This window comes from Hypomesus transpacificus, chromosome 21 (genome assembly GCF_021917145.1).
Source record: "Hypomesus transpacificus isolate Combined female chromosome 21, fHypTra1, whole genome shotgun sequence".
NCBI lineage: Eukaryota > Metazoa > Chordata > Actinopteri > Osmeriformes > Osmeridae > Hypomesus > Hypomesus transpacificus.
The window spans coordinates 7,012,979-7,038,345 of NC_061080.1; the positions used below are offsets into that span (position 1 = coordinate 7,012,979).

Consider the following 25,367-nt stretch of genomic DNA (forward strand, 5'->3'; position numbering starts at 1 on the left):
GCTGAGCTATACCCCGCCCCATGTTATCTACCAATATATTCTTGAAGGACAGTATTAGAAGTCGAACTAAAATAAAGAGGTTCTTTTACATATTTATTTTGAATAAGATATAGATATTATAAATATGATTTAAAGTTGTTTAAAATCAACAATGATAACCAATGATCTTCTCACCCAACGTTTCATTCTAGCATACTCGTGAGTGTTATATTCAGCAACACAAACAAAAGAGCTGAGCAAAGTGTTTTATTTTGTTTGCTTTGACACAAAACGATTTTGAATTGACCATGGTAATAGCCAATGGGGTCAAAGCGGCAAAGGCTCAGTCTCCACCAGAGAGGATCCCATCAGGCGTCCTATTGCTGTGCGGGAGAGAATTTTCTAATGCATCACCATTGTACCAATTATCTATAAAAGAAATGTGTGAGCATAGCTCTGGTTTTAATGGAGTCAATCAAACCTCACAAGAGAATACACAAATGCATAAGTCAGAAGATTTCACTATCAAGGTAATAATTTGTGCATTTTAATATTTGATTTTTGTGCCACAACTGAATGTGTTCCAGATTTGTCTTTCCTTAGTTTTAGTTATTAGTTTTCTGAATGGCTTTATACTTATATGATCCTGTTACCTAATTCTGTTTGATCAAGATAATCCTTTAATTATAAGTTTCAAGTAAGAAAGTATTTGTTTTGCTTGAACATTAACCATTTACAACTCGTTCTTGTTAATTGGGGTACATCTAGGAAAGCTCAGGTAGAATTAAAGACCAAATAGATGGCAGTGGGATGAGCTTGGGGAGGAAGAAAGAAGTGAGGGTGAGTGGTAAACATCTCAACCCAACAGACTGGGACAGAGGCGGGCCATCCCTAGTCCACTCCTATGTTGACTGCAGCAGACCACACGGCAACTTCACCATGATGTCAATTGCCCCACATAGGACATCTGTGTCTCCGGAGAAGGACTTCACCAGGGGAGTGGAGAATCCTCCCAGGGAAGTGTCCTCCCACAGCAGAGACTGCTGCACTAACATGGGTGTTTCCAAACAAACAATGGATGAGCTGAAGAGCATACTGAGAGAAACCTCCTTGCTGAGCACGAGAGGGAAGGAGGAAGGGAGACATGATATTCCCTACACCTTCCTCCATGGGGCAATGCCAGATGAAAAGCCCGATGAGGGAAGCCAATGTAAGTCGTTTACAACCTTCAAACCTAACTCGGATGGCTCCAGCCAGCTCAGGTCCAGCAGCTTTCTTCAGCTAGGCTCCAGCATTGACTCTTCCAGCTCTTGCAGGTCTGATAGGGTTAGGGTTAGAGCAAGTAGGCAGTCTGGTGTTCAGCCTCCAACACATGTGAACAGTAACAACTTGGGCGAGACTCAGCCTTCTGAAACAGGTTTGGTGGTTTGAAATCGTATCATCAAAGGCTTTTTTGAGACATCATGGTTGAAACGCAGACGTTACCTCTAATGCTGATTTAGAATGAATTAATAACTGGTCATTACTTATTTATATTTATTTTATATTTAATTTATTTACTTATTTTAAAGTGGCTGTTCATTTTGTGGATTTTTTTTAATCCTAGATGATGGTAAAGAGAGTTCAAACACGTCTGGGACTCAAAGCTTTATCTCAGCCATGGAGAAGGTCAAGCAGCAGATTGCCAAAGAAAACATCAAATTTGTTCGCTTTGAGGCAACAGATCTCCATGGGGTGTCCAGGTCAAAGACTGTGCCTGTCCGCTTCTTTCATGTAATCCTGATAACACACATGGGTTTCAACACTTTAGCAATTTGATATGTATGCTATATATCTAATATTTGTAAGAACATTGTAATAGTAATAATAGTAATAAGTAACAATAATAAAAACAACAAATTGTAGCTGCGATGCAATCAAAGTCATCATAGTTAAGCTGCATACATAAGTGAGTTGAGGGGGTCTCCAGTAAAAAGAAAAATAATGACAATATTATTGGTATTATTGTTATAGCAGGTATCGTGTTTTTTGTAAATCTTTTTAATTGTTGGTGAAATAAAGGTAATTGTTCTAGTCACTTTAGCTGTTCCAAGGTAAATGGAAAATGGAAATTAGTAAATGGAAAATTTGATTTCTTGGCAGGAAAAAGCTGTTTGTGGTGTGCCAATGCCTAGAAGCTACCTGGAGCTAACCCTTAGCCCTAAAAGCAACGAAGTGGATTATGCCAGTACAGCAAACTTCAGCAGTGATGTGATTCTGATTCCGAACCTGGCCACCTTCAGGGTCCAGCCCTGGGCTGAGCAAACTGCACGGGTCATTTGCGATCCTTGCACAGTGACTGGTATCCCCCTCCGTACCTCACCCCGTCTTATTGCCAAGCAGCAGCTAGGGCAGCTCCAAAGCTTAGGATTTTCCCTGTACTCTTCCTTCACCTATGAGTGCTGCGTCCTGGGAGCACCAGATAGAGTTGGTCCCAAGACCCTCATGTTTCCGGCCACCACCCTGCTAAGCAACCACGACCTTCCCTTCTACCAGCAGCTGGTGGATGGGATGTACAGCATGGGAGCTGACGTCGACAGTTTTGCTTCTGCAAGCGGACCCAGCCAGATGGAGATAAATTTGAGACCGGAGTTCGGAATCACAGCTGCAGACAGTGCATTTACCTTTCGTACTGGCATTAAAGAGATGGCACGGAAACACAGCTACATTGCCAGCTTCTTCAATGATGATGACTTCCACAATGCTGGAGTGCTCTCCCATAGTCTGTGGGATGCCAATGGTCGCCGAAGCTTGTTCCACACGGGGGAAAGACAAGGAGACTTGTCTGAAATTGGCAGAAAGTGGTTGGCGGGGCTTCTCATTCATTCAGCTGCCCTGAGCTGCCTGATGTCACCAGGAGTGAGCTGTCAGAGTCACATTGCCAAGAAGGTCAAAGATCCAAAGCACACTACACTCTATGCCACCTTTGGGTGGAATGACAACAGCAGCTCCTTCAACATCAAGTGTCATGGAGGGAGGGAGACCCACATTGATAATAAGCTAGGCTCGGCAATGGCAAACCCCTATGTGGTGCTTGCTGCTACTGTGGCGGCAGGTCTGGATGGTATTACGCGCAACCTTAATATTGAGACTGGTTCTAACCGAACCACAACCCAGCAGAAACAATATTCCATCCCATTGAAATTGAATGATGCCCTAACTGCTTTGGAGGAAGACAATGTGATTCATAATGCCTTGGGAGAGCCCTTTGTGCAGTACTTCGTTGCTATGAAGAGATTTGAGATTGAGACACAGGAATTGTATGCAGAGAGAAATAAATGTCTGGAATATTTCATGTAAAAGTTCTATACGCACTCTGCGTACAGTGCTTATCATAAATCAGGTAATCATTTTGCTGCAAAAACATTTAAAAATAAAAACTTGCATTATTTATGAAGCTTCATAACAATGTTCAAACATTTGGACACACTTTAATAAAGATGCACATGGCAATGTCACATCAGTGACATCAATTTCACACTAGCTGAAATATTTTAATGTCTTTTGTTCAGTGTGTTCACCTAGATATGAATGGTTTGTCAAGAATTGTTATATAGATACTGTAGCTGTTAAATCAAATAATTGGACCGAGCATGTATGTGACCAGAGAGTGGTAACAAGGTATATATAAGGCGGTTCTGCACACGTATATCAGGATACGATTAAATTAAGGTGGTAAAATATTGTACTAATTCCCCCTTCAATCAAGACTAAATTAGAAAGGATCAGTATGTCTGTTTAATGTTGGAAAACTATCCTTACCTCTGTGTTTTTAAATACTGCGGTGATCCAAAGATATACTGAAATGTCTTTCGGATATACAGAATTCTTCTCACATTCTTACATTTTAAGCTTCTCATCCTTATAAGACTATAAAACGTTGAATCTCATGCTGATGCACGAATGTGAGTGTAATGTTATAAAAGTGTGTGTTTCACATATGGATGTGTGAACATTTCATTTGAATATGTTTCGCCTATATCTGCATGAGCATTTCATATGCATAAATGTCCCCTTTTCATGTGTGTCTGTAAGAACATTCCATGAGTACAGTATGTGTGTGTGAATGCGTTTTATATGTTTCGTAATGTGTGTCATATGTGGGTGTGTTGTGAAAATGTTGTTAGTTCTCAAAGTGTGATATATACTAAGTGCACAAACAACACTGGAACAAAGTTTGCAAAGCAACGTATGATGTGTGAGCATGGGTGTCTGGGTCAGTGAATGCATTCAGTATTCACATTCTCTGAAGGGGAAGGCCTGGACCTTCAAATTGGCACAACTGTAGTTCAGTCAAGACAATGACATTAGATTTGAGCATTTATTGTTACATGACATGGACATGTAGATTTTACTTTGGCGGAGTGGTTGATCTAAGGGAAGCACTCCCTGCCTCCTCGATGCAACACATTCATACATGACATATGAGGCAGGGAGCAATAGAGATATAATCCCCCTGGTGGATAGAACATACAGACAGCATGGGGGAGAAGGGGATGGTGTAGGGCGGCAGCAGCACTGATCATACAACAACCGGGGTGAGTTTGTGTGTATCCGCGCGTCTTTTAAAGACGCCTTATCGGACGTGGCCCAATGGATATGCGCTGCTAACATGGGTGTGGTAGTGGGCGGAGGAAGGAAGACGCCTTATGTCCCCGATGACTGATGAGCGCTGCCCTGCCTGAACTAGCTGTGCTCATTTGATTGTGTGTGACATCAGCTGATGACGTGACACGCAGCTCGAGTGCCATGCCAGAACTAGCTCCATCAATTTAAAAGCCATTTAATGTTAATCCGACTAACTCAGTGTAATCTTACCCAAGTCTGTGAAACATATGTGAGGATAACCAGGAACCTTTAATACAAGATGATACATGTATTATGTAAATAGTCAAATAAACAATTTGTGAAAAGATTGAAACAAGTCAATACAAAACCTTCCCTCAATGTAGCCAATTATAAAGGCAAACACAATAAAGTAAAACAACATGTGCATCGTGTGCATGGAGGTCTTAAGTTATCAGAATTTCCCAAGTATACATACTTAGAGCATGGGAATAAAGTCTCAATTAAATAACAGTGGTTCTGTGCAGAGTTGGGTAACGTTACTTTTTAAAGTAACTAATTACAGTTAATAGTTACATTTCTTGTAAAGTAACTAGTTATGTTACTTAGTTACTTGCTGTAGAGAGTAAGGCATTAAATTACTTTTGCGTTAAATTAAGAAAAGTATTTTATTTCTAAGACAATTCACATTGGTCACTGTTACGGCCACATGTGTTGTGTTCTTTGTTTGTCATTTTCCTTCCCTTTTCTGTAGCTCCGCCCAGGTTGTGTCCCCCATGATTGTCAGATGAGATGCACCTGGCCAGGTGATCAAGTAGCAGATAAAAACTTCAGTTTCCTGCTGCCACAGAGGCTTGGGGACTGCTGTGGTCTTGCTGCCTCTTAGCCTGGGAGTTTGTTGTACCGTTATGTTTGTTAAATTATGTTGTATTAATAAATCCCATGGATTTGGTACTTTTAAAGGTGTTTCAAGTAGTTGTTTTGGGTCAGTGGCGGAATGTTTGTTTGCCTCATAGGGCCACAAGGGTTGTGGCGTAATAGTCACTCTTATGCCCAGAAGGCACATTTAATGGGTTGACCTCAGCATTAGCACATATTTTACTGAATAGTCAGTGTCACTCATGTCGTTGTTAAATCCAGCATAACCTTACAGGTTGTCCTCATAACATTCTTCAACATTCCATATTACTGCGCATCGAATATGTCAAATAAAAAAAGACGGCAAAGATGTCCATCTGGCTGTTGCGTGGCAAAGATTTATGAACGAACTATACTTTGTAGTGGCGGAAGAATGACGGTTTATTATTAAACTATTTTGTTTCTTATAGTTTTATTTATAAACCATATCAAATATTTGGGTAACACTTTACAATAATGGTCCGTTGTTAACAAGTAGCTATGCAGGAAGTAATAGGTAGTTCTACATTAACACCGAATTTAATACTATTAACTAATATGGAACCAAGAGATTTTGCCTACTCTTACCAAAGGATGGATGAATGTTCTCTGTTTATTTCAAACTTAAACATGGCATAATACAAATAATGATAATTTGTTAAAAAATAATAATAATTAGGAAGTGATGCTGACACTCTCATGTTTGTATTAGTTTACTATTATGAGCTCTTGAGTGTCAGTTCAATGTCTCAGACTCCAAAGACCTACCTTTATGTTACAGTAGCCACCTGAGGAGGACTTCTCTTTAGGATATGAATATAAACATTGATGTTCTCTTTTCAAAAACTATTTGCATCCTGCATTTATGTTGCGATAAGCGCAAAATCAAATCTTCCAGATTACAATGTTTGTTAGAATATCACTAGTGCCTCACAGAAATGTATGCCTGTACCGTATGTGTCAAATATAAAATTAGACTCATTATAGGTCTATTACTTGTGAAAACCAGTACAACTCTTCGCTAATTACTCAAGCGTTGCCTTGTCATCCTGCAGGAACTACTTGTGATGTGGACCATTATTTTAAAGTGAAAAACATGTTAACTCCTCACTAATTATTCAAGCGTTACCTTGTTATCCTGCAGGAACTACTTGTGATGTGGACCATTATTTTAAAGTGACAAACATGTTAATTCCTCACTAATTACTCAAGTGTTACATAGTCATCCTGCAGGAACTACTTGTGATGTGGACCATTATTTTAAAGTGACAAACATGTTAACTCCTCACTAATTTCTCAAGCGTTACCTTGTAATCCTGCAGTAACTACTTGTGATGTGGACCATTATTTTAAAGTGACAAACATGTTAACTCTTCACTAATTACTCAAGAGTTACCTTATCATCCCGCAGTAACTGTAATCTGGACCATTATTTCAAAGTGAAAAACATGTTAACACTTCACTAACATGTCACCTCACAAGATATACAACATAAAACAACTGCAGTGATTGGATAACATTTCTTTTAATTATATCCACTGGAGGATTTCCATGAAGTCGTAAAAGAAAATCCTACATAATGCAAAAATGCACATGGGCATGCAATAATAAAGCATTTTGTAAAATATGTCTGAATTAAACATTATTTTCTTTTATTCGTTTTGCACAATGATGAAACCTAGCATTTAAACAAAAAATTCTGTATTTTGGAATGAAACATTCAACACACTCAACAAAATGTGATGATAAACTGAGTCAAACATAATGGCTAAATAAGTAATAAGTAAGTACATGGCTAACCCTAACCCAAATCAACGTATAGGCCTATCCACTTCAACAGCAACGCTCCCAAAGGAATAAAAATGATTAAGGAAGAAAGAACAAATGGCAGGACTGTAAAATAACTTGCTAGATAACCCAATTCAGAGAACAGGAACATGGCCCAAAACGCTAGCTACAGTTGTTGCTAGCTGTAAAGCCAGACTATAGCTGTCGGCTAGCTTGTAAAAAGTCCCTCATACAAACTGTATAGTATTGCAATCGAAATTTGCACTAATTGTACAATTCCAAATTTGCACTAATTCTACAATTCGAAATTCTAGTGAAATTCACCTAGTCGTCGTTGTTGTATGTTAGCCAAATACTGGATATTTACAATCCATAAAAATGTGCCACTGCCAAATGATTTCGCGCTCCAAACTCACTCTTCGACGTTGCACCAGTATAGGTTTAGGGGAAAACATGACATGGATTCAGGACAAATACGTTTTGGTAAGCCAAGTCGACTGGATTTGGAAAACGGACCGGCCGTGATTTGATATTTTCTGAGCTGCAGAAAGACCTAATAGCAGACACATCGAAATTGCCCGCATAATCATACAGTATGATCAAATATTGGGGAGGACGTGTCCCATAATCATACAGTATGATCAAATATTGGGGGGACCTGTCCCATAATCATACAGGGACGTGTTATAACGTTAATATTCATAAACTGGTTTCCACAAAGAACTCATTTCAGGCACAAGCTTTTGAAATGTTATGACCCTGTTAAGAGTTAAAAAAAAAACAATTGTTCACTTTGTAGACGTTACTTTTGTGATTAGTAATTCATTGGTTATTCTTTCTTAATTGGTCATAGTTCACAAGTAGTTCTCAATGAGGATATATTTATTTAGTAATAATCAAATACCTACCAAAGAACTACCTTTGTACTAAATTTGCTATTACTTACTGCTTAGTTAATCTTGGTTCCATATTAGTTAATAGTATTAAATTCAGTGTTAATGTAGAACTACCTATTACTTCCTACATAGCTACTCATTAACAACGGACCATTATTCTAAAGTGTTACCAATATTTGTAGTAACAGTTTTAGAAAAGCAATAAGCCCCGCGAGTCCGTGTTTTGCGCTGATTTTAGAACAGGTAAGGGGGTTTTCGGCACTCCGCTTCGTGTCGTGCCTAACAACTCCCCTCACCTGTTCTAAAATCAGCGCAAAACACGGCCTCTTGGGGCTTATTGCTTAAATCAATCCTCATTATACAGCAATACGGATCAATGTAATAATCCACCATAATGAAAAGCAATTAGTGGTGTCATGAAGTTCTTGAATCAAGAAACGCTTTAATCAATAAATAATTTTGTAAAATGCCAGGCAGAAGTCTAGTAGTTAGCTAGCTCTACAATTTACCGGGGCTAGGTCTGAATCTAGGAGCAAAACGAATTTAAGCTATAGTTAGGTATATGGTAGCAAAATGGTGTTCACTTCACTTATATACTGAACCAGACTTTACTTACTGTAACATAATCCTAAAACCGCTGCAACGATACAGCGACGCATCACACAAGCTTGAGTTCAAATACATTATTTAATGTGACATTATAGGCTAGTAACAAATTATCTAAAAGGGCTTTAGTTTTTGAGATACCCCTACCGGAGGTAGAACTAAACCCAACAATGTTTTTCATCACCTCTAAGGTCTCCCATATATGAAATGGATACTTGGCAAAACATATTTTACTGCTAAGATTGTTAAATTAACAGATAATTGTTATACACCCCAAAACCAAGAAAGGACTAAAATATAGCCTGTTCGTATGGGAGTTTGGGCATATAAACTAATGCAGATCAATCACACAGGCATGTTTGTAGTTAGGAAGTTACTTTACCTACTAGAAAAGACTGGATGTGAATATATTGATGTATAGAATAAAAATACATATAAACACATACCTAAAATAGGCAAACATGACAAAAATCAAGATCTATGCAGAATGTTTTCATTTACTTTGTGGTTACTTTTCCAGGCATTATCATAGAAACACATGATGGCCTGTTGGGAAGGTGGGGTTGTGGTGAATCCAGCAATACCAAATATGTAAATATAGCATCACATATCAAGGTGTTCTGCCACTAAATGTTTGAGGTGTCCAAAATGAAAGAAAACAGAAAACTAAGATAATTTAGTCCAATTAAATCCAAAACCCATTAGTGGTCAAAAATTAAAATATAAGATACATTTAATTATCAAACATTTCATATGGCACCTTGTACTACACAGTCCATATGAAAACAAAGATTGAAATTGAAAGATAACACCTAACCATAGCACAAACAGGAGACCAGGACTCAGGAATGCAGTTTGACCTTAATGGGCCTTTTAATAAAACTACCACTTTACACAATGCTAATTAAATGACTGTCTTAAATCAAACACATTTCAATCTAACAAAACAAATTAAATGACTGTCTTAAATCAAACAATGGCTAACAAAACAATCACTCTGAGGGGGAATGAGCCCTCTCCTCACTGAATCTCCAGCTCTTTAGGTAGCCTTTCTGGGGTTTAGGCCATCTCCAGTGGCCACTCTGGGGAGGTCAGTCCCCAATGATGTTTTAACTGCAACAGACCACTGTCACTCATTCGCATTGTCATCCGTGACAAAGTGGGTCATATTTTGACAGTCTGGGAAAGGGCAAGAGCAAAACTCTGTGCAGGTCAAGCCCACTGAAAGACACTGGCATTTAGAGCATTTGTTGCAGTTCCCGTCTTAACAATAGACGTGGGTGATGTCTCTAACTTCTTTAGGTGCTGGTGCCTTCTGGAACATCACAGGTTCAATGCACCCATCTTCTCTGAGCCTCCAAATGAATGAAGGGGAACCCACTTGTCTAGCATTTTTGTAGGTACCTAGGTTAGCGAAAAGTAGCCTTAACTTTCCTAGACTTTTAGCTACATGCTGAGGGCTCGCGACCAAAAGACTAACTTGAGTAACGCGTTACTTTTTTGAACAAGGAACTAGTAACGGATACATTCAATTAAATAAGTTACTCGTTAGGCTACCTAACAAAAGTAGTCTGACTACTGGTCCACTACTGGTCCTGTGGATCAACAAGAGATGAATATTCACAAAATGGAAGTCTGATGACGAACAACAAACAGTCTGAAAACTTTATTCACTCAGCTGTGATAGAAGACCAAATGTGACGACTTTGTAAAAGAAATATGCATCACACATTGCAGACCTCCTTATACATATAAATCTAAACCATACAAAACTAACAACATTCCCCAAATGTCATGCATAAAATAAGAAACATTGATACAAAAACATGGCATGAACCGTTCAAAGAAAAATTCACAGAAACATCAGGAAAGCGGATTTGAAAAGACTTACAAGAGATATTGAATAATGAAACTGAAAGGTTTTTGTAGTTTTTAATAGACCACTCCACAACCTCTCTAAAATGTCTTACTTTAATGTCAAGAATCCTATGCATTCATTGTAGAAATTAATATCCCACAAATAAACAGCAAATGTTTACCTTTGTAAACCGAGATTTGTTAAAACGTTTGTTAACCGAGACCGTAGGTCGAGTCGTTTAATCGTTTTAACAAATCGAGGCGACAAAGCGTTTGCTGACCTGTCGAAGAGTAAACATTTGGTTTCTTATATACTACATTATACGTGGGAAGTTCCCAATCAAACACGTCGAATCCGGAGCAGACGCCATGTTGTCAGAGCAATCAGCGGCACTTGCACTGGTGACGTCACTACATCTCCAAGGCAACATATCAACAACTGAACAGAACAACTCTCTGGTTGGTTAAAAACGTTTATTGACCTCTGCGAACATTCGGGAGATCAATAAACGGATTTATTGACTTTTGAGAACGTCACTGGACCAATAGGAACCGCGTATTAGTCCAATTATTACATTAGTATATAAGAACATTTTTACATTTTGTTGTTACTAACTGGAAATATTGGTCACCGCAATATTTATGTGTTGTTTGACTATTTGGTACCCAGAATGGATTTACTTATTTTTGTTGATGAGATTTCCTACTCGTTGCATGAATCTTCCAAACTTATTTTCAGTAGACGTTTGGGTCTGGTAGGTTGTATAGTTGCTTGCAGCAGAAACAGAACCTTGTCTTGAGCCACTTAAAAACGTGTTTTTGTTTTTTTCTGAAGAAGGTACTTCTCTGTTGTTTGGCATTGGATGTTCTGAAGGTCTTTTTTCAACTGACAGAAAATGTTCAAATCTGCTGTAAGCCTTCTTTCTTACAGGGTCTGGAAGAGTGATTCCAGAACCCAGACTATCCTGATCTACATTTGAATTACCGATGGGATTTGAAAATAATTTGGCCCTTGAGTCAGAACAGTTTTCTTGCTCCTTGTCACTGTCAGCAAGAACCATACCATGCTTTGATCCAGATGAAGTTCCTGACCTCATAGAGTTTTTTCTTTGGAGTGTTGGCTCCTCTTTGAATTGTTCATCGGATCGAAAAATAGCAGAAAGTTTTGATCTCATTGAATTCTTCCTCTGAAGAGGATTATCTTGCTCAAGTATTGCTTTTTCTACCATTACTACCCTCTCAGCCTTTATATGCTGGGATTCTTTAGCGGTCTTGGATCTGATTGAATTCATCACATGAAGTGGTTTATCCTCTTTCACTGACATTCCTCTGTCATCTGCGAGGGAAACTAAACTTGAGTAGCTGCCCAGCTGGTTATAAGAAACAATACTACCACTTACATGGCCCTCTTTCTCCTCTGGAATGCCAATCAAAGACATCATAATTCTAGAGTCCTGCACATTAAGACAGGTGGGTCTGAAGTTTGAGGATTTAAGTGAAGGCTTCATCATCTGTATTCCCAGGTCAGCTGTTGATGTTGTCCTTGTCGGAGGCTGGTGCCAATCTAATGACTCAGGATGCTTTTTTTCTGATATGGTCTTGATGTCATAATGAGAGATACTTCGGTGGTTTTCTGTAAGATCCGTTGTAAATTTCTGGTTTCTTTCAGTCTCTATCAATCTGTTCTGATCATCAGGTTGATCCCCTGAAGTGAAGCCATGTCCATGGCTAGATGGCTCTGGTTTAAAACTGTGAGCTGAGCTGTTTTCCAACTCATTTATACTGTGACTCTTTTCCAGAATTATTACTGTTGGCTTCTCTATATGTCTCTCTACAGCTGAAAATGCAGACTTGAGAGACTCTTGACTAACCCCAGAAATATGATTATTAGTGGCAAAATCTCTTTGCTGGTGCAAATAATTTCTGTTTTCCAGCCTTAACTGTTCCATTCTAGTCTGGTTGTCCATCCACCTATGAGGCGTTGGCAGTTGTGGTTGTTTGTCAGCTGAGACACTTTGAATACTGTGTGGTAACATTTGTGTGTCCTCACACATGTGCATGGGTGATTTCAACCGTTCTTGCAGATAGCTATTGAAAATCAGAGATGATTTCATACGGGATGGTGAAATTGGGTTCCTCTTAATCTCTGGCAGTGTGTCCGTATGATGCAGGCTTTCAATTGATTCAGCCAATGTGTGGTCACTGTTATTGAGGTATGAGTCAATCTTCCACCTGTTTAGAGAGGTCTCTGAGTTGAATGGAAGCACATACTTGTCAGTGCTATAACAAGTCCTCTGTGTGTGGAGAGGCTGACTCATCTTGCCTGTCTGTGCGTCGTTGCTACTACATTGATTGGGCCTTCGTCTCTGAGGGACACAGTAAGCCCCAATATCTCTTGTCCTCAGTTGAGTTGTTAAATTACCTTTCTGCAGCTCTCCAGCATAGCTGTGCCCTCTCAGCAGTTGCCCAGACTCTGTATGGTGAGAGTGATGCAGTCTGTCTTGCATGCTTAAGCCTCTGGTTAACTTGGGCCCATCGTATCTTTCATCCTTGTGTTGTCCCGTAAAGGTACTCAAACCTGTGGTCTGTGTTCTAGATCTCATTTGAATCAGATGGAGTGAGGTATGACTGGAGTTAGGGCTGTACACTGACACTGGTTCCCTAAGGAACACACTTTCCTGAGAAAGTGCAGCTGGAAGAGTAGAGCGGGCAAATAGTCTTCTGAACTCCTCATCATATGATCCCACAAGCTGCCCAGTGATCACTAGAACCATGCTGAGGTTGATCTTTTCATAGGACCACATGAAGCTAGGACAAGAGACCAAAGGTATTTTTCATCAGACAAGCCATCTTAAATGATAGTATTACAAGTTTTAGAATAGTTTAGGCAAACATAATGTAACATAATAATATTATCAGGTGGAAATGCCTTGGAAATAAGTCATGGACTGTTGGAAATACCTGTACGTCCCATACAACACTGTTCTGCAATCCACCAGTATGAACTTCTGTTCCAAAGCTCCATTAAACTTTGCTCCAGACCGACACTGATATTGCTGACCTTTCACAGTTCGAACTCGGACATTCTAAATGTAAAGAAAGGAACATATTTTTTAATCATTCTCTTCTTAGAGTCACATAATGCAAGCAATAACCACACACACACACACACACACAAATAATTCAAAATCTTGTTTTCTAACCCCAACTTTGACCGTAACCCACATATTAAACCTAAATATTTAAACCATGTGGCACACGTTTTTGATGTATGTAACGTGTGCAACCTTAGCATTCTTTTTTAATACTACATGTTATGTAGCATATTCTGTGCACCAAAAGTATTTGGATAGTGACACATTCAGTCCCTTAAGACGTGTTAATAGGAGTTTAAAGTGCAGCAGTTTCATTTTCAAGAAAAAGCACTGGTAAATTAAACTATGGAAAACTATCTGGCAAACCATTGGATAACTGAAGAATACTGATGAATCACTGTGCATTGGATTTTATATTTGATACAAGTAAACCGTTTGCTGTACTGTGTGTATACAGTAGATTACAGTGACATTACATACAGTATGAGGTTAGACTACCCAGACATGATTCAACATGACATGATCGCCAGGGAATGTGCTTCAAGCATGCAGTGAGTTTTAAAACCTTTGTCACGACACAAACCTTCAGTGAAATATACTTAATTGTGATTCTAAAAAAGTAACATGCTGTGAAACAGGAAAATCATCCTGCATGTTAGTGCAAGAATTATGAAGGCAAAGGCCACATCTATATATATATATGACTGGATTTCTTTTAAGGTGTGCATTAAATGTCAATTTAAAACGTTCCTGCCAAAGAAAAGGTCATGGCCCCAGGCAACCTTTCACAACAATCAAACATGCCTTTTTGGTGCTAAATTCACATGTTATACAATAAACGAGTATTAAATAGAAAATAGCTGGTTGATTTCAATTGCATCTATAAAGTGACCATTCCTTATCTACCTTGAGATCTTTGATACAAACGCCTGACCTCTCAGCCATAGTGTGGAAACTTGTGAATTGGATATCATCCAGAAGAATGTAGACGACCACTCCTCTAAATGTGGCACTGATAAGCTCCTTGAAGATGTCTACATCAGTGAAGACATCCATTGCTATTGCAATGACCTGTAGAGAAAAACAATAACATATGTAGTTTTCTGTATGACTATTAGTCTCAATAAACAGGGAATCTTTAATACTTGACACCTATGCTTATTTCCTGCATGTATAATTGTGTTTAACACCTGTGTGCAGTTGCCGCAAGGAGGTACTGAATGTTGCATTTTGTCTAAATGAACACTGCAGTTTTGTGCACAATTGAGCATTTGCAATGATAAGTTGGAACTCCACAACCTTTTGTTTTTGGAATTACCACTAATTGTTCAAATGACATTTGGAAACCATGTCATGACGTGTGTGGCTGACATTTAGAAACAAGTTTGGACTTGGTTGAGATGGTGTGCCACAAATGCAGCTGACAGTACTACCCTTTCCATACTGTATTCCTGTCTGAAATGCACTATGCATATATTGAGCACTAAGTACTATGAAACATTATATTTAAAAAAGAATGAGAACATATAGTAAGCATTTTTGTTTCCTTACCTGTCTTGCCTCTTGGATTTGTTTACGAATCACCTCTTTGATAGTTGGTGAGCTTTGTCTGGGTGGATTGAAAAGCAGGCTGATATTTGTTTCTGTGTTCTCATGGATAATCTCAGGCCATCCAAGGTCGAGGTCAGGCACCTCCTCATCCGACTCTGTGGGAAAATACGTTGATGGACTTTTTTCTTCAGTTTCATTGTTAACTTCCAAGTCATCATCGGGAGCCGGTAACATTGCATTTTCTTGAATGAAGAGCAGTTCCTCTTCTGATAGAAAGTCAAAAATGTTCTCAGCTTTCAGATACTCTTGATAAGCATTTCTGCCATTGTTGACTAGGGCATAAATGGCAAGCCGATAGGACTCCTTGTAGTGTGGCTGAATGAATTCCCCTGCAGTCACCTCCTCTTTCAATGATGACAGACAAGAAAGACTTGACTCCATTGATTCTACTTACCAAAGCCCTTCTAAGTGCAACAGATATACCCTTTCACCTTTAAAATAACATGTATTTATGATTAATTATTATTTTATGCACACTATATATTTCTTAAATATCAGAAACATGCATATTAAGTTTAGAACTTACTTCATGGTCAGAAACAGACAAAGGTCCAGTTACATTTGATATCGCCTTGTGACTTTGATTCAACATATAGAAAAGATCTGGAAACTCCACAGTAAACTACAGATGAAAACTAGAAAAGTGAGCAAGACAGGATGGGCGTGGATTTGAGGTCTTTATGCAAATAAAGAACCAGTTTTTATCTCCACCTCTTTCCTCTTCTGAGAAGAAAGTTCCTCCCATTGGATTTAGTGTTCTGTAAGTAGTCTCTTTCCTTTTGGGTTAATCTAGAAAGACCCTAATGTGCATTGTTATTGTTGAAGGCTACAGTAGGTTTGTTTGTGTCTACAGTCGACAAGCACCTTCTGCTTCATTATAACAATCACTTTACACTCAACTTAACAGCATTGAAGTTGGAGGGAAGTAAAAAGAAAAATCATAATTTGTGGAGGCAACAAGAGAAGGTGATAGATATATTTTATTATTAACACAGAGTATTGATATTGTGGGGGAACACAGTCATAGTCTTTTTGGCATAATGATTGTGGATGAACAGGTCCTATGTCTGCCTTTTGTGATAACAGCACACAGTTGGCACTCAATGACAATTCATCCGCTGGCATTCCACTATGCTTTATAGAGGAAGGTGCAAACTTGAAACACTGATGATTAACATGGCCTCTACTCTGGTCTTTGTCAGTTTTTCTGGACTGTTGAGACTGTGAGACCACTTGGCATACTATGGCTAAAATAGACATGTATTTATACCTTCAAGTAATGGCTCTTGGTTTCACACTCATGCTATAAATAAGAACCACTAAAGCCTTAATCTTTCTCAGGAATTATGATCCCTTTTTTACTTTCTTGGGGGAGTTGGAGATTTCATAGCTCTGGGTGGAGTGGGGGATTTAACACTGCGTGGGGGTGTTGGGGACTTTGGGGTTGGGGTTGGAGACTTTATGGAAGCTGCTGGGGTTGGGGATTTAACAGATGGAGGAGGGGTGGGGGTAGGGGTTTTGGGTGGGGGAGCAGGGGACTTTGCTGCCACAGGTGCGGCTCCTCCTCTGGACATCTGCCCCAGTTTTGGCTCTGGGATGTCTTCTCCTTGCTTGTAGACACTCACTGTGATCTCCACAAACTCGCCGCCATATTTGTTCCGAACGTTGATGCTGTATTTGCCGGAGTCCTCAGATGTGACTGCATTGATGGTGAGGCTTGAGAACTTACCAGCTTCAAATGCTATCTTGGTGTGCTCACTGGAGGCAACCTCCTGCTCATTCTTGAACCATGTGACCTCTGGAGTGGGGTCTCCCCAGACTGTGCAGGTCAGACTCAGGGTCTAAGCGTGGGCAGAAAGTGGCAGGAAATTGGTGCAGTCAGAAAGAAAAATCTCATGGATATGCATTTAACAGTTTTTTTCAATCGCTATGACACTTTTTTCAATACCTTTAACAAGTTTCCTAAACTCTTGACACAGTTAGCACAACATCCGTCTGTGTTGGCTATACAATTAACACATTTCTTGTTGCTTTGACACAAAATGCATAGAGTAAACACAAATGTTAAATGCTTGAACTTCTTTTACACACAAGCTCAACCAAGACCAAAACAATCGATTTTTACGGACCATTTTACCAATGCTTTAACACTGTATGTCAGAACAGATAACACTATGTTCAAGACCTAATTTATTGGCTAAAGTCAAAGTGAACAGCTGTTCATATTGTGAATTGAAACACAAATATATCCCCTGTATTGTATTCCATTGCTACTGAGAAAAAGCTGGTTTAAGTTATGCAAATACTATAAATCACAGTTGATTCCAACTAGGAAACACTATGGTGTTGAGGTTCTTTCAATCGCATGACTATATGGTATATATACTGCAAAGTGGAGCTCTTTGTGCTGATCTTGTGTGGAAAAAAACAGTATAGAGCAACAAGAAGAAATTACAGTAAGAATACAGTAATACCTGCACGAAGGAGAGGAAGACAAGTACCAGGACAAGGGAGAGGAGTGGGACAAGGGCAAGGGAGAGGAGTTAGAATGTGTGGTGGCGCTCAGAGAAGGGCCAGAGCTAGGGTAATACTGTAAATGGCAGCTATATTGCATATTTCTTGCAGTAATGTCCTGTTGCAAATGAAGCCTTCACTGCAGCAATTATGTTTATGTCTTCTTTTTTTCAATACAGTAACTGTACATTCTATAAAGCTACTCTGAGATCGGTCATTCATTTTTTGTTCAGAATGTCTGCAGCAAAAGAAACAAAATGCATGCATTTACTAAACCCAACAACACAAAAATGTAGAGGCTTCAAAAGAAACTGCATTGCAAACACAATCGATAATCTATTTAAAATGTGAGAACTGACACATATAAAATAATTCAGTTTCTGTAATTCCATCTGATGTTAGTGTTTTTTATGACATTGTGCTATGATTGACTAAATGTTCCTGTGAAAAGAGAACATGTGTTAGTGTTTGGTAGACATGATGTCATGTTTAGTGTATTTTTGTGTTATGACAATTAGTGTTTGAGTTTAGTTTACAATGTGTGATTTTGAGCATGAAATTAACAGTTTTGCCAATTGTGTGTGGTAGGTGTGTTGGTGCGTTAAAAGTTTAGAAAACTTGTTTACGGTAGTGAAAAAACTGTCATAGCGATTGTAAAAACTGTATTAGACATATGTAAATATAACTTAAACATACAATGCTTATCTAAACCCCCTCTATAACATTGTAACCTCCAATCATCCAAAAATAATTCATATAATTTTAAGTAAAATAATGTAAACGGTATTATCTTAGTTAGAGTGTGCACATTTTTACCGCTCTAATTGACATAAGTCTTGAAATCATGCTGTGATATCTCTTTTACTGTAAATACAGACACATTAAACGAAAAACCAACATAAAGCGTTTTAGTGAGGTGTTGCGCCATATGTCACCAGAGCAGTTAGACGGTGTCTAACTTGTCAGTCTAAAATGGAAGGAAAATTCAACTTACGTAGTAAACACATTCCAAAGTATGGATATGTGTTCCAAACATTACACACTATCAACAAAAATAAGGGGATTTCCTTTTCTCAATGGCAAGACCCACAAACCCAAGAAATTTTTTCAGTTCTTTTTTTTATATAACATACATTTTTACTGTTTTCTTCAACTATGCTTTTGTTGTTTGAGGAGTGGTAATACATTTTGAGGGTAAAAAGGTTTTCCTCTTATGTACTTGTATGTATAGTGTGTTATGTTTGGAATACACATCCATACATGTTATCCATACTTCAGAGTTGCTCTTCAGTTTTTCCTGAACATTTTGCACCAATGCATGAGCACCATGCATGTACATGTTCTAAAATAATTAATGTTCTTTTTAACAGATGTATTTCTCACAGAAAGAACTGCAGAGGTGACTTTAGTCACTATTGAAACACTAAGCAACACAAAGTTCAGCAACTTTTTTGACTGAAGGTCCAGCCATCCGTGCCACTTAAGTATTTTTCTCCTGTCATTGTGATTCGCAATCAAGGTCAACAAGGCCTACTCACCATTTTTGAACATGCCTCTAGCATGATGTGTTGATGCATAATGTTCATGATAAGATGTTAATTGCTTGATTATAAAATGTACATCTGTATGGAAGTCTTTGCATTTGTCTGTTTAATGTTCAAGTTTAATGTCGAATTATTTTCCATTCAGTTTTTCCATCCACTTGTCTGTACAGTATTAATAAGATATGGCTTACAACCTTGTGTACAGTGAATGTTTACATTCTCACCTTCTTCTCCATGATAGTGACAACATCAGGCAGACCACCAACAACTCTACCACGGTCTGAGGATTGAAATATAATCAACATGAAACCCACTGTACCCACCCACTAATATCCACAGCACACTGGGAATACATTGAACTGTAAAATACTCACTCTTCTCAGCAAATGCTGCAGCCCTAAAGAGAGCAAATGAAGAAGAATTTCAGTATAGAATTATTTATATTTTTTTGGATCACTCAGTTATAAACAAAAAACACAATAAAGAGGAGCAGTGAGTATCTTACTTCAGTCTCTGGTACTCCTCAAATGCATCAGTGTAAGCTGCAACAAATTTAAACTGAAATAAATAATTTGCTCAAACACTGGTGAGATTAAATTTCCCCATCAGAACAATTGAAAACAAGAAGAGAAAAATTTAGCAAATATGTGTTAGACTTTGATGTTAAGGACCATCACATTATTTTGATCTGTGAGACTTGATAAAGTGGTCTTTGACAAGCAAAACAATTAGTATGCTGTTATTCTTGGGGCTCTTGCCTTGTCCGGAAAGGTCAAAACTACGAGTGTGGGAGGTTGTAGAATCCAAGATCTCAATGGAGTACTGGCCCTTCTCTTTGTCTGTAGGATCACAGATTTGCATCCAAGCCATCTCAGCAGTGCCACCAATTCTCATCTTCTCAGAAGAAGCAATCTTGCTTTCTCTGGGTGATAAAGGTCATGTTTCATTTTAACATAATGTACCATGCAATTTATTTTTTCACTATATACATTGTTGAATAATTTATGGGAACATCGACAAGTGCCTTGCGGGCTCATCTATTACAGGTCAGTTACAATACATTGACATAAATATATAACGTCTAGAACGTACAGTGGCATGATTATACCTGTGGAACCAGCTAGCCTTTATCTCCTCTGTGTAGTACTTCATATAGCACTGCAGTCTGATGCCCTCAGGAGTACACTGGAGGACCAGATCAGATGCAGATGACCCTGACCAAACAAGCAGATGCAGTTAGATGCAGTATTTTAAAGCACAACAATATTAGCAATGTAGTAGCTCATAATCAACTCAAGTGTCATGCCAGTGTACACTTAACTGTATACGGTTGTAAACTAGAAGGCAGGAAAATACATATTGAACATTAAAGGCTGTATTCAGCCTATATTCACTTGGGAACTGTACTGTAAAATCAACATTTATCAATGTAAAAATTAGTGGTGTAGAAAAATTCAAAATACCGTTCTCATAAGAACAACTTACCAGCAATGTGGGCAATGGCGTTGATAATAGCATCAAAGACTGAACCCCCCCAAAAAGAAGTTAGAGAAAGGGTTAAATATGGCCTACTAAAATCTGATTAAATGAGTAATCAATAAGACTGTAATAATAAAAAAATCTTGGAAGAGTACCTTGGCCAGAAATGTCAAAAAGAGATGCATCCTTTCCTCTATCATCGCTGAGTGTAGCTTTGTAAATGCCCTGGTCTTTCCTGGAGAACTGGAACATATTTGAAAATATGTTACCACTTCCCAATAGGCCTTACTGAATAGATAAATAACAATGTTGAACAGTATTATTTTCAAAATGATATTAATACTAGTGCACAGTGCCTGTGATGCAGTCAGTGATTAACACAGTCAGTGGAACACACAAATACAGATTACTCGAACTATAGATAGTGCACAGTGACCGTGATAAAATTGGTGGCACACACACACAGATTCCGGGAATTATAGATAGGGCACAGTGCCCGCGACGATGTCGGTGACACACACAGATTTCTGGAATTATAGATAGTGCAGTGCCTGTGATTCAGATGGTGATGACAGTTCTTCTCAATCGCTTTGGTACCTATATTTCTCAAATCGAAATTCTCTGTCATCACTGCATTACTTACACATCATCTATTCTAAGTCACTTATGCACGTCATAAAAGCAATTTCTCATTATTTTAAACATATTGTCAATGCTCTGGTACATTCATGCACATGATTATGTAGGCTAATGGGTGTTTGTTATGTTTACATTAAAGTTTGTATGTTTTCCAACAATGCAATGCTGTGAAATTGTCTTGTGTTTTCTGTATCGCATTCGCATAAATAAAGACACGACAACTGACAGGTCGACTGAATTCGTACAAACATTGTTCCTGACGTATGCCCATTTATGGAACGCTATATGCCTCAAGACACCGGCCAAGGAGGCTAAAGTTGTAGGAATAGTGCCAGTGGCGATTTCTTTAAGACTGCAAGGGAATCTCAGCTTCCCTAGCCTGACGTTGTCAAACTTATAATTCTAGTCAGAATATGAGTCTGATAACTCTCCGTTGGGTTGTGAGTATGGGGTGTGTTACAACCGAACTCGTAAAACAAATGCCTCTTCACTCAATTGGATAAACCTACAACCAATCAGAGCAACGTAATATGTTGTTTGTTGAAAACAAATTCAACCCAAGCGCTCTTTGGTGACGTGGTTGATTACGTTACTGTTGATCATCTGTCCATCATCGTATAAAGCCCGCCCTGACAATTTCATTTCAGGAGATGGTTGGACAAAGTTTTTCCCCAAACGAGCTTCCCCAGACCCAACTTCCCAACCAAATTTGTTTGTGGGTGGGGCTAAGTTGGGCTAGTAGCCAGGCTACAGCTTCCCCTAACATTTCAAAAAATTAATGATCAAATATTTACTATTGTGTTACATTTTAAATGCATTAGAACACGTTCATATTGAAGACGAGTTCGTTCAGAATCAGCTACATATATTAGCAGGTCCACTGACGGATTACCTTCTCATACATTCCCGTAGTGCCCATAGACTTGTATATTAATAGACACAGCTAGATTTTTCTTCCAAGATGGCGTTCCCATTCATTTCTATGAAAAGTGCTCAGTGGCGCAGTGAGGCAAGCGAGAGCGCGAAACGGACCGCGCCATCTTTCCAGACTGACTTGTCTGGTCTTGCGAAGAACTAGCTGTACACGTCATACTTTGCGACAACCAGTCGCGAGCTTGTGAGCTGGAGCTAAGGCATTGCAGAAAACTGTCAAAATGTGGTAAGTGAGTCTGGCCAATCATGAAATAGCTGTGTCGTCACTTGAACCCGTGCAGTTACTCTTGAGAAAATGCGCTCGCCTACACAGCCGGCAGTTCTCGAATCGATCTCATGGTACTTTGATGGGGACGTCACAGTGACGTGTCCTCCGCGCCGTCTCAAGTCGGACAAAAAGTCTAACCAGAATTCACTGTTTCAAGTCAGCCGCCTGCAGCCGGCTGCAGCGCCGCATGAAGTCGGGTAATGTCGAATGCACCTGTTGTTTTAGCTCGGTAAAGCAAGCTAAATTAAGCCTATAGAGCTCCGGACGTCACGTGACTTTACTGTTTACGACGCCATTTTGGCAGTATAACAGTGGCAAAAATGAACTGCTCTGACAGCTCCAGCACGGATTCCAACCTGTCCGAGTTCACTGCCCACTTTAATTCAAAAGACATAGGTAGCTATAAAGCAAAACTTGATCGATTAAACATCAGTGATCCATATAATGCTCCCGGAGTTATTTTTACGACCTTTACGAGTGAAACGGAAAGCTTCCCTGACTTCCTGTATCCAGACCAGATATTTCGGCTACAACTTTCTAATCAACTTTCCTTCGTCCTACTCTGGAGAGTCTTTGAAAGCCTACAAAACCCTGGAGGGATATAAATGGACGCAATCAGCTGGATTAGTGATGAATATTCAGCTTTGAAGTCTACCGGCTAAAAATTGCTGTGTAACGTTAATGCAGTCAGTTTTATAACTGTTTTATACAGTTTTATAACTTGTATAACGATATCACAGATATTACAGATATCACAGACAGAAACCACATATCTTTTTGGGTTACTTGGTTTGGGGTTCATCCAAAACAGCTGGTTACCTGTTAGGGTTACCTTGCCATGACTATCAGAAGTTGGATCATGTCTGTGCCCACGTTTCTATATCATGCAGCGACAACCTAAGTATTACTTCGCGATATGTGGTGTCATTAAGGGTCTGTGATATCGTAGTTAATATGGCTATTGCCTTGAGACAACTCCAAATACGCGATGAGTAGCCGACATTCGGGTAGTGTCTACAGTAACTAGTTGATTCAGAACAACCAAAACAACATGTTGCCTGAAGGCCAACGTACTTAAAAAAATGTGTAACTTCATCAATCATATGCTTCAGTAGCTTGTGGTGTAACACAACGTTAAACGCTAATGTATGTGTTTTTGCTCGTGGGATTGAATCCCATTCGAATCTTTTATTTTCTTAGCTTCCATTTATTATGGTGTGAATGGCTGTAATGTAGTGCTCACTAAATTTGTTCAGAACATACAATTATGAAATGAATAGATTTCAAAAGATATAGCGAAGAAACACTTGAATGTTTCCATGTTGTGTTACGCGTATTTTGATCATATTGTCTGGGTTAGCAACGTTCTTAGTATGAATTTTGAATATGTGGTGTCAGAAGGAGCTTTGATGTTGTGGTAAATACGGCTATTGCCTCCAAACAACCCCAAATACGTGATTAGTAGTCTACATTCGGGTAGTGTCTATGGGAACCAGTTGATTCAGAAGAAGCCAAATCAAAATGTTACCTGAACGCCAATGTAGTTAACAAATACGTAACCGTTCAGCTGATTTTTCAGAGCTGGTATAGCTCGTGGTGTAAATCAACGGACTTTCGTGTGCACGTTTTTTTGCTTTAGTGCGATCGAATCACACTTCATGCGAGCCTGCAAATGTTTTATTATGTCTCAATTTATTTTGTCCCGAATGGTAGTCTAATGTAGTGCGCACGAAGCCCATAGGCCTACTTTCATATTTGCCGCAGCAAATCATTTAAATAATTTAAAACGAAAGCATTCCCGCACGAGAGGAGATGGAAACGGCAGGAAGTGAGTGTGCTCAAGCTGGATGGCTAGTTAGCTACACCAGTTGATAATAACAAATTACGTAGTATTTCACGGATACTAACACCGTAGCAACATATCCACAGACAGCAGTTAGACAGCTCAGTGTATACGACCATTGCAATGAGACAAACAAAAAGCCAGTCCAGAAATTATACTGTTTCTCACTGTTTTTCATTGAACAGAACCCTGTTGTCTTACAAGAAATGTGTTTAAATTCCTACTTTTTTTGTCTGTAATACAACTGACGTATTTTTGTTTATTTATCTTTTATATACTTTAAAGCAACATGATTGAAACAATGCTTAGAGAGCATTTTTTATTTAGGTTGGACACAATTGGACAAAAAGAGATGTAATAGCCTGTTTAGTTGGCTCAAAGTGCAATACATATATTTTTTTCAAAAGCTGAAGTGATTTCTTGGTTTGATTTATTAGTTAGAATAACTATAACTCAATGTTTTAACAAATTGCAAAAGCTGAATAATCGTTCAAAGCTTTCTGATTAATCAATGAAAAAAATAGATGATTAGTCGACTAATCAATAATTGTTAGATTAGTCGATTATTAAAATAATCGTTTGTTGCAGCCCTACTAAATGCATGGATGTGGACTTATTCATTCATTCATTTCTAAATATGGCAGGTTTGGTCCTCCATAACCACCAGCCAGTCAAGCTGCAGTTTCCATAAATGTTTACAGTATTTATCAAATACTGTATAACTAGTGTCATGTATGGTTAGGTACATCCAAGAAAAGGGTTAATGTGGCTCAACCTTAACATAAGAATTTTGTAAATGATCTAAAATACTAT

General features: G+C 38.7%; 3 protein-coding genes across 5 annotated transcripts in view; 1 reads left to right on the forward strand and 2 right to left on the reverse strand.

Annotated features, from left to right (window-relative positions):
- The first annotated feature begins 789 nt into the window (after positions 1-789).
- Positions 790-3,318, forward strand: lgsn (lengsin, lens protein with glutamine synthetase domain). Its single transcript, XM_047044278.1, has 3 exons — positions 790-1,396; positions 1,586-1,752; positions 2,122-3,318. The coding sequence occupies exons 1-3, from the start codon at positions 790-792 to the stop codon at positions 3,316-3,318; spliced, it is 1,971 nt and encodes a 656-aa protein (XP_046900234.1).
- Positions 3,319-10,421: 7,103 nt separating this feature from the next.
- On the reverse strand, positions 10,422-15,998 carry LOC124483176 (protein FAM83B-like). The gene is made up of 5 exons (XM_047043477.1): positions 15,861-15,998; positions 15,275-15,765; positions 14,630-14,794; positions 13,590-13,714; positions 10,422-13,436 (listed from the first exon to the last, which is right to left on the reverse strand). Exons 2-5 carry the CDS (start codon positions 15,713-15,715, stop codon positions 11,306-11,308), a joined length of 2,862 nt encoding a protein of 953 aa, XP_046899433.1. The 5' UTR covers positions 15,716-15,765; positions 15,861-15,998; the 3' UTR covers positions 10,422-11,305.
- A 298-nt stretch (positions 15,999-16,296) lies between these two features.
- The window catches only part of myom2a (myomesin 2a), a 49,144-nt gene continuing 40,073 nt past the window's right edge, over positions 16,297-25,367 (reverse strand). For all 3 annotated transcript variants that reach the window (XM_047043475.1, XM_047043474.1, XM_047043476.1), the window contains 8 exons: positions 21,027-21,114; positions 20,878-20,916; positions 20,501-20,606; positions 20,151-20,314; positions 19,898-19,934; positions 19,767-19,789; positions 19,617-19,672; positions 16,297-17,175 (listed from right to left, as the gene is read on the reverse strand). In XM_047043475.1, the coding sequence (XP_046899431.1) occupies positions 16,693-17,175; positions 19,617-19,672; positions 19,767-19,789; positions 19,898-19,934; positions 20,151-20,314; positions 20,501-20,606; positions 20,878-20,916; positions 21,027-21,114 (996 nt within the window). In that variant the 3' untranslated portion in view covers positions 16,297-16,692. The remainder of the gene's footprint in view (positions 17,176-19,616; positions 19,673-19,766; positions 19,790-19,897; positions 19,935-20,150; positions 20,315-20,500; positions 20,607-20,877; positions 20,917-21,026; positions 21,115-25,367) is intronic.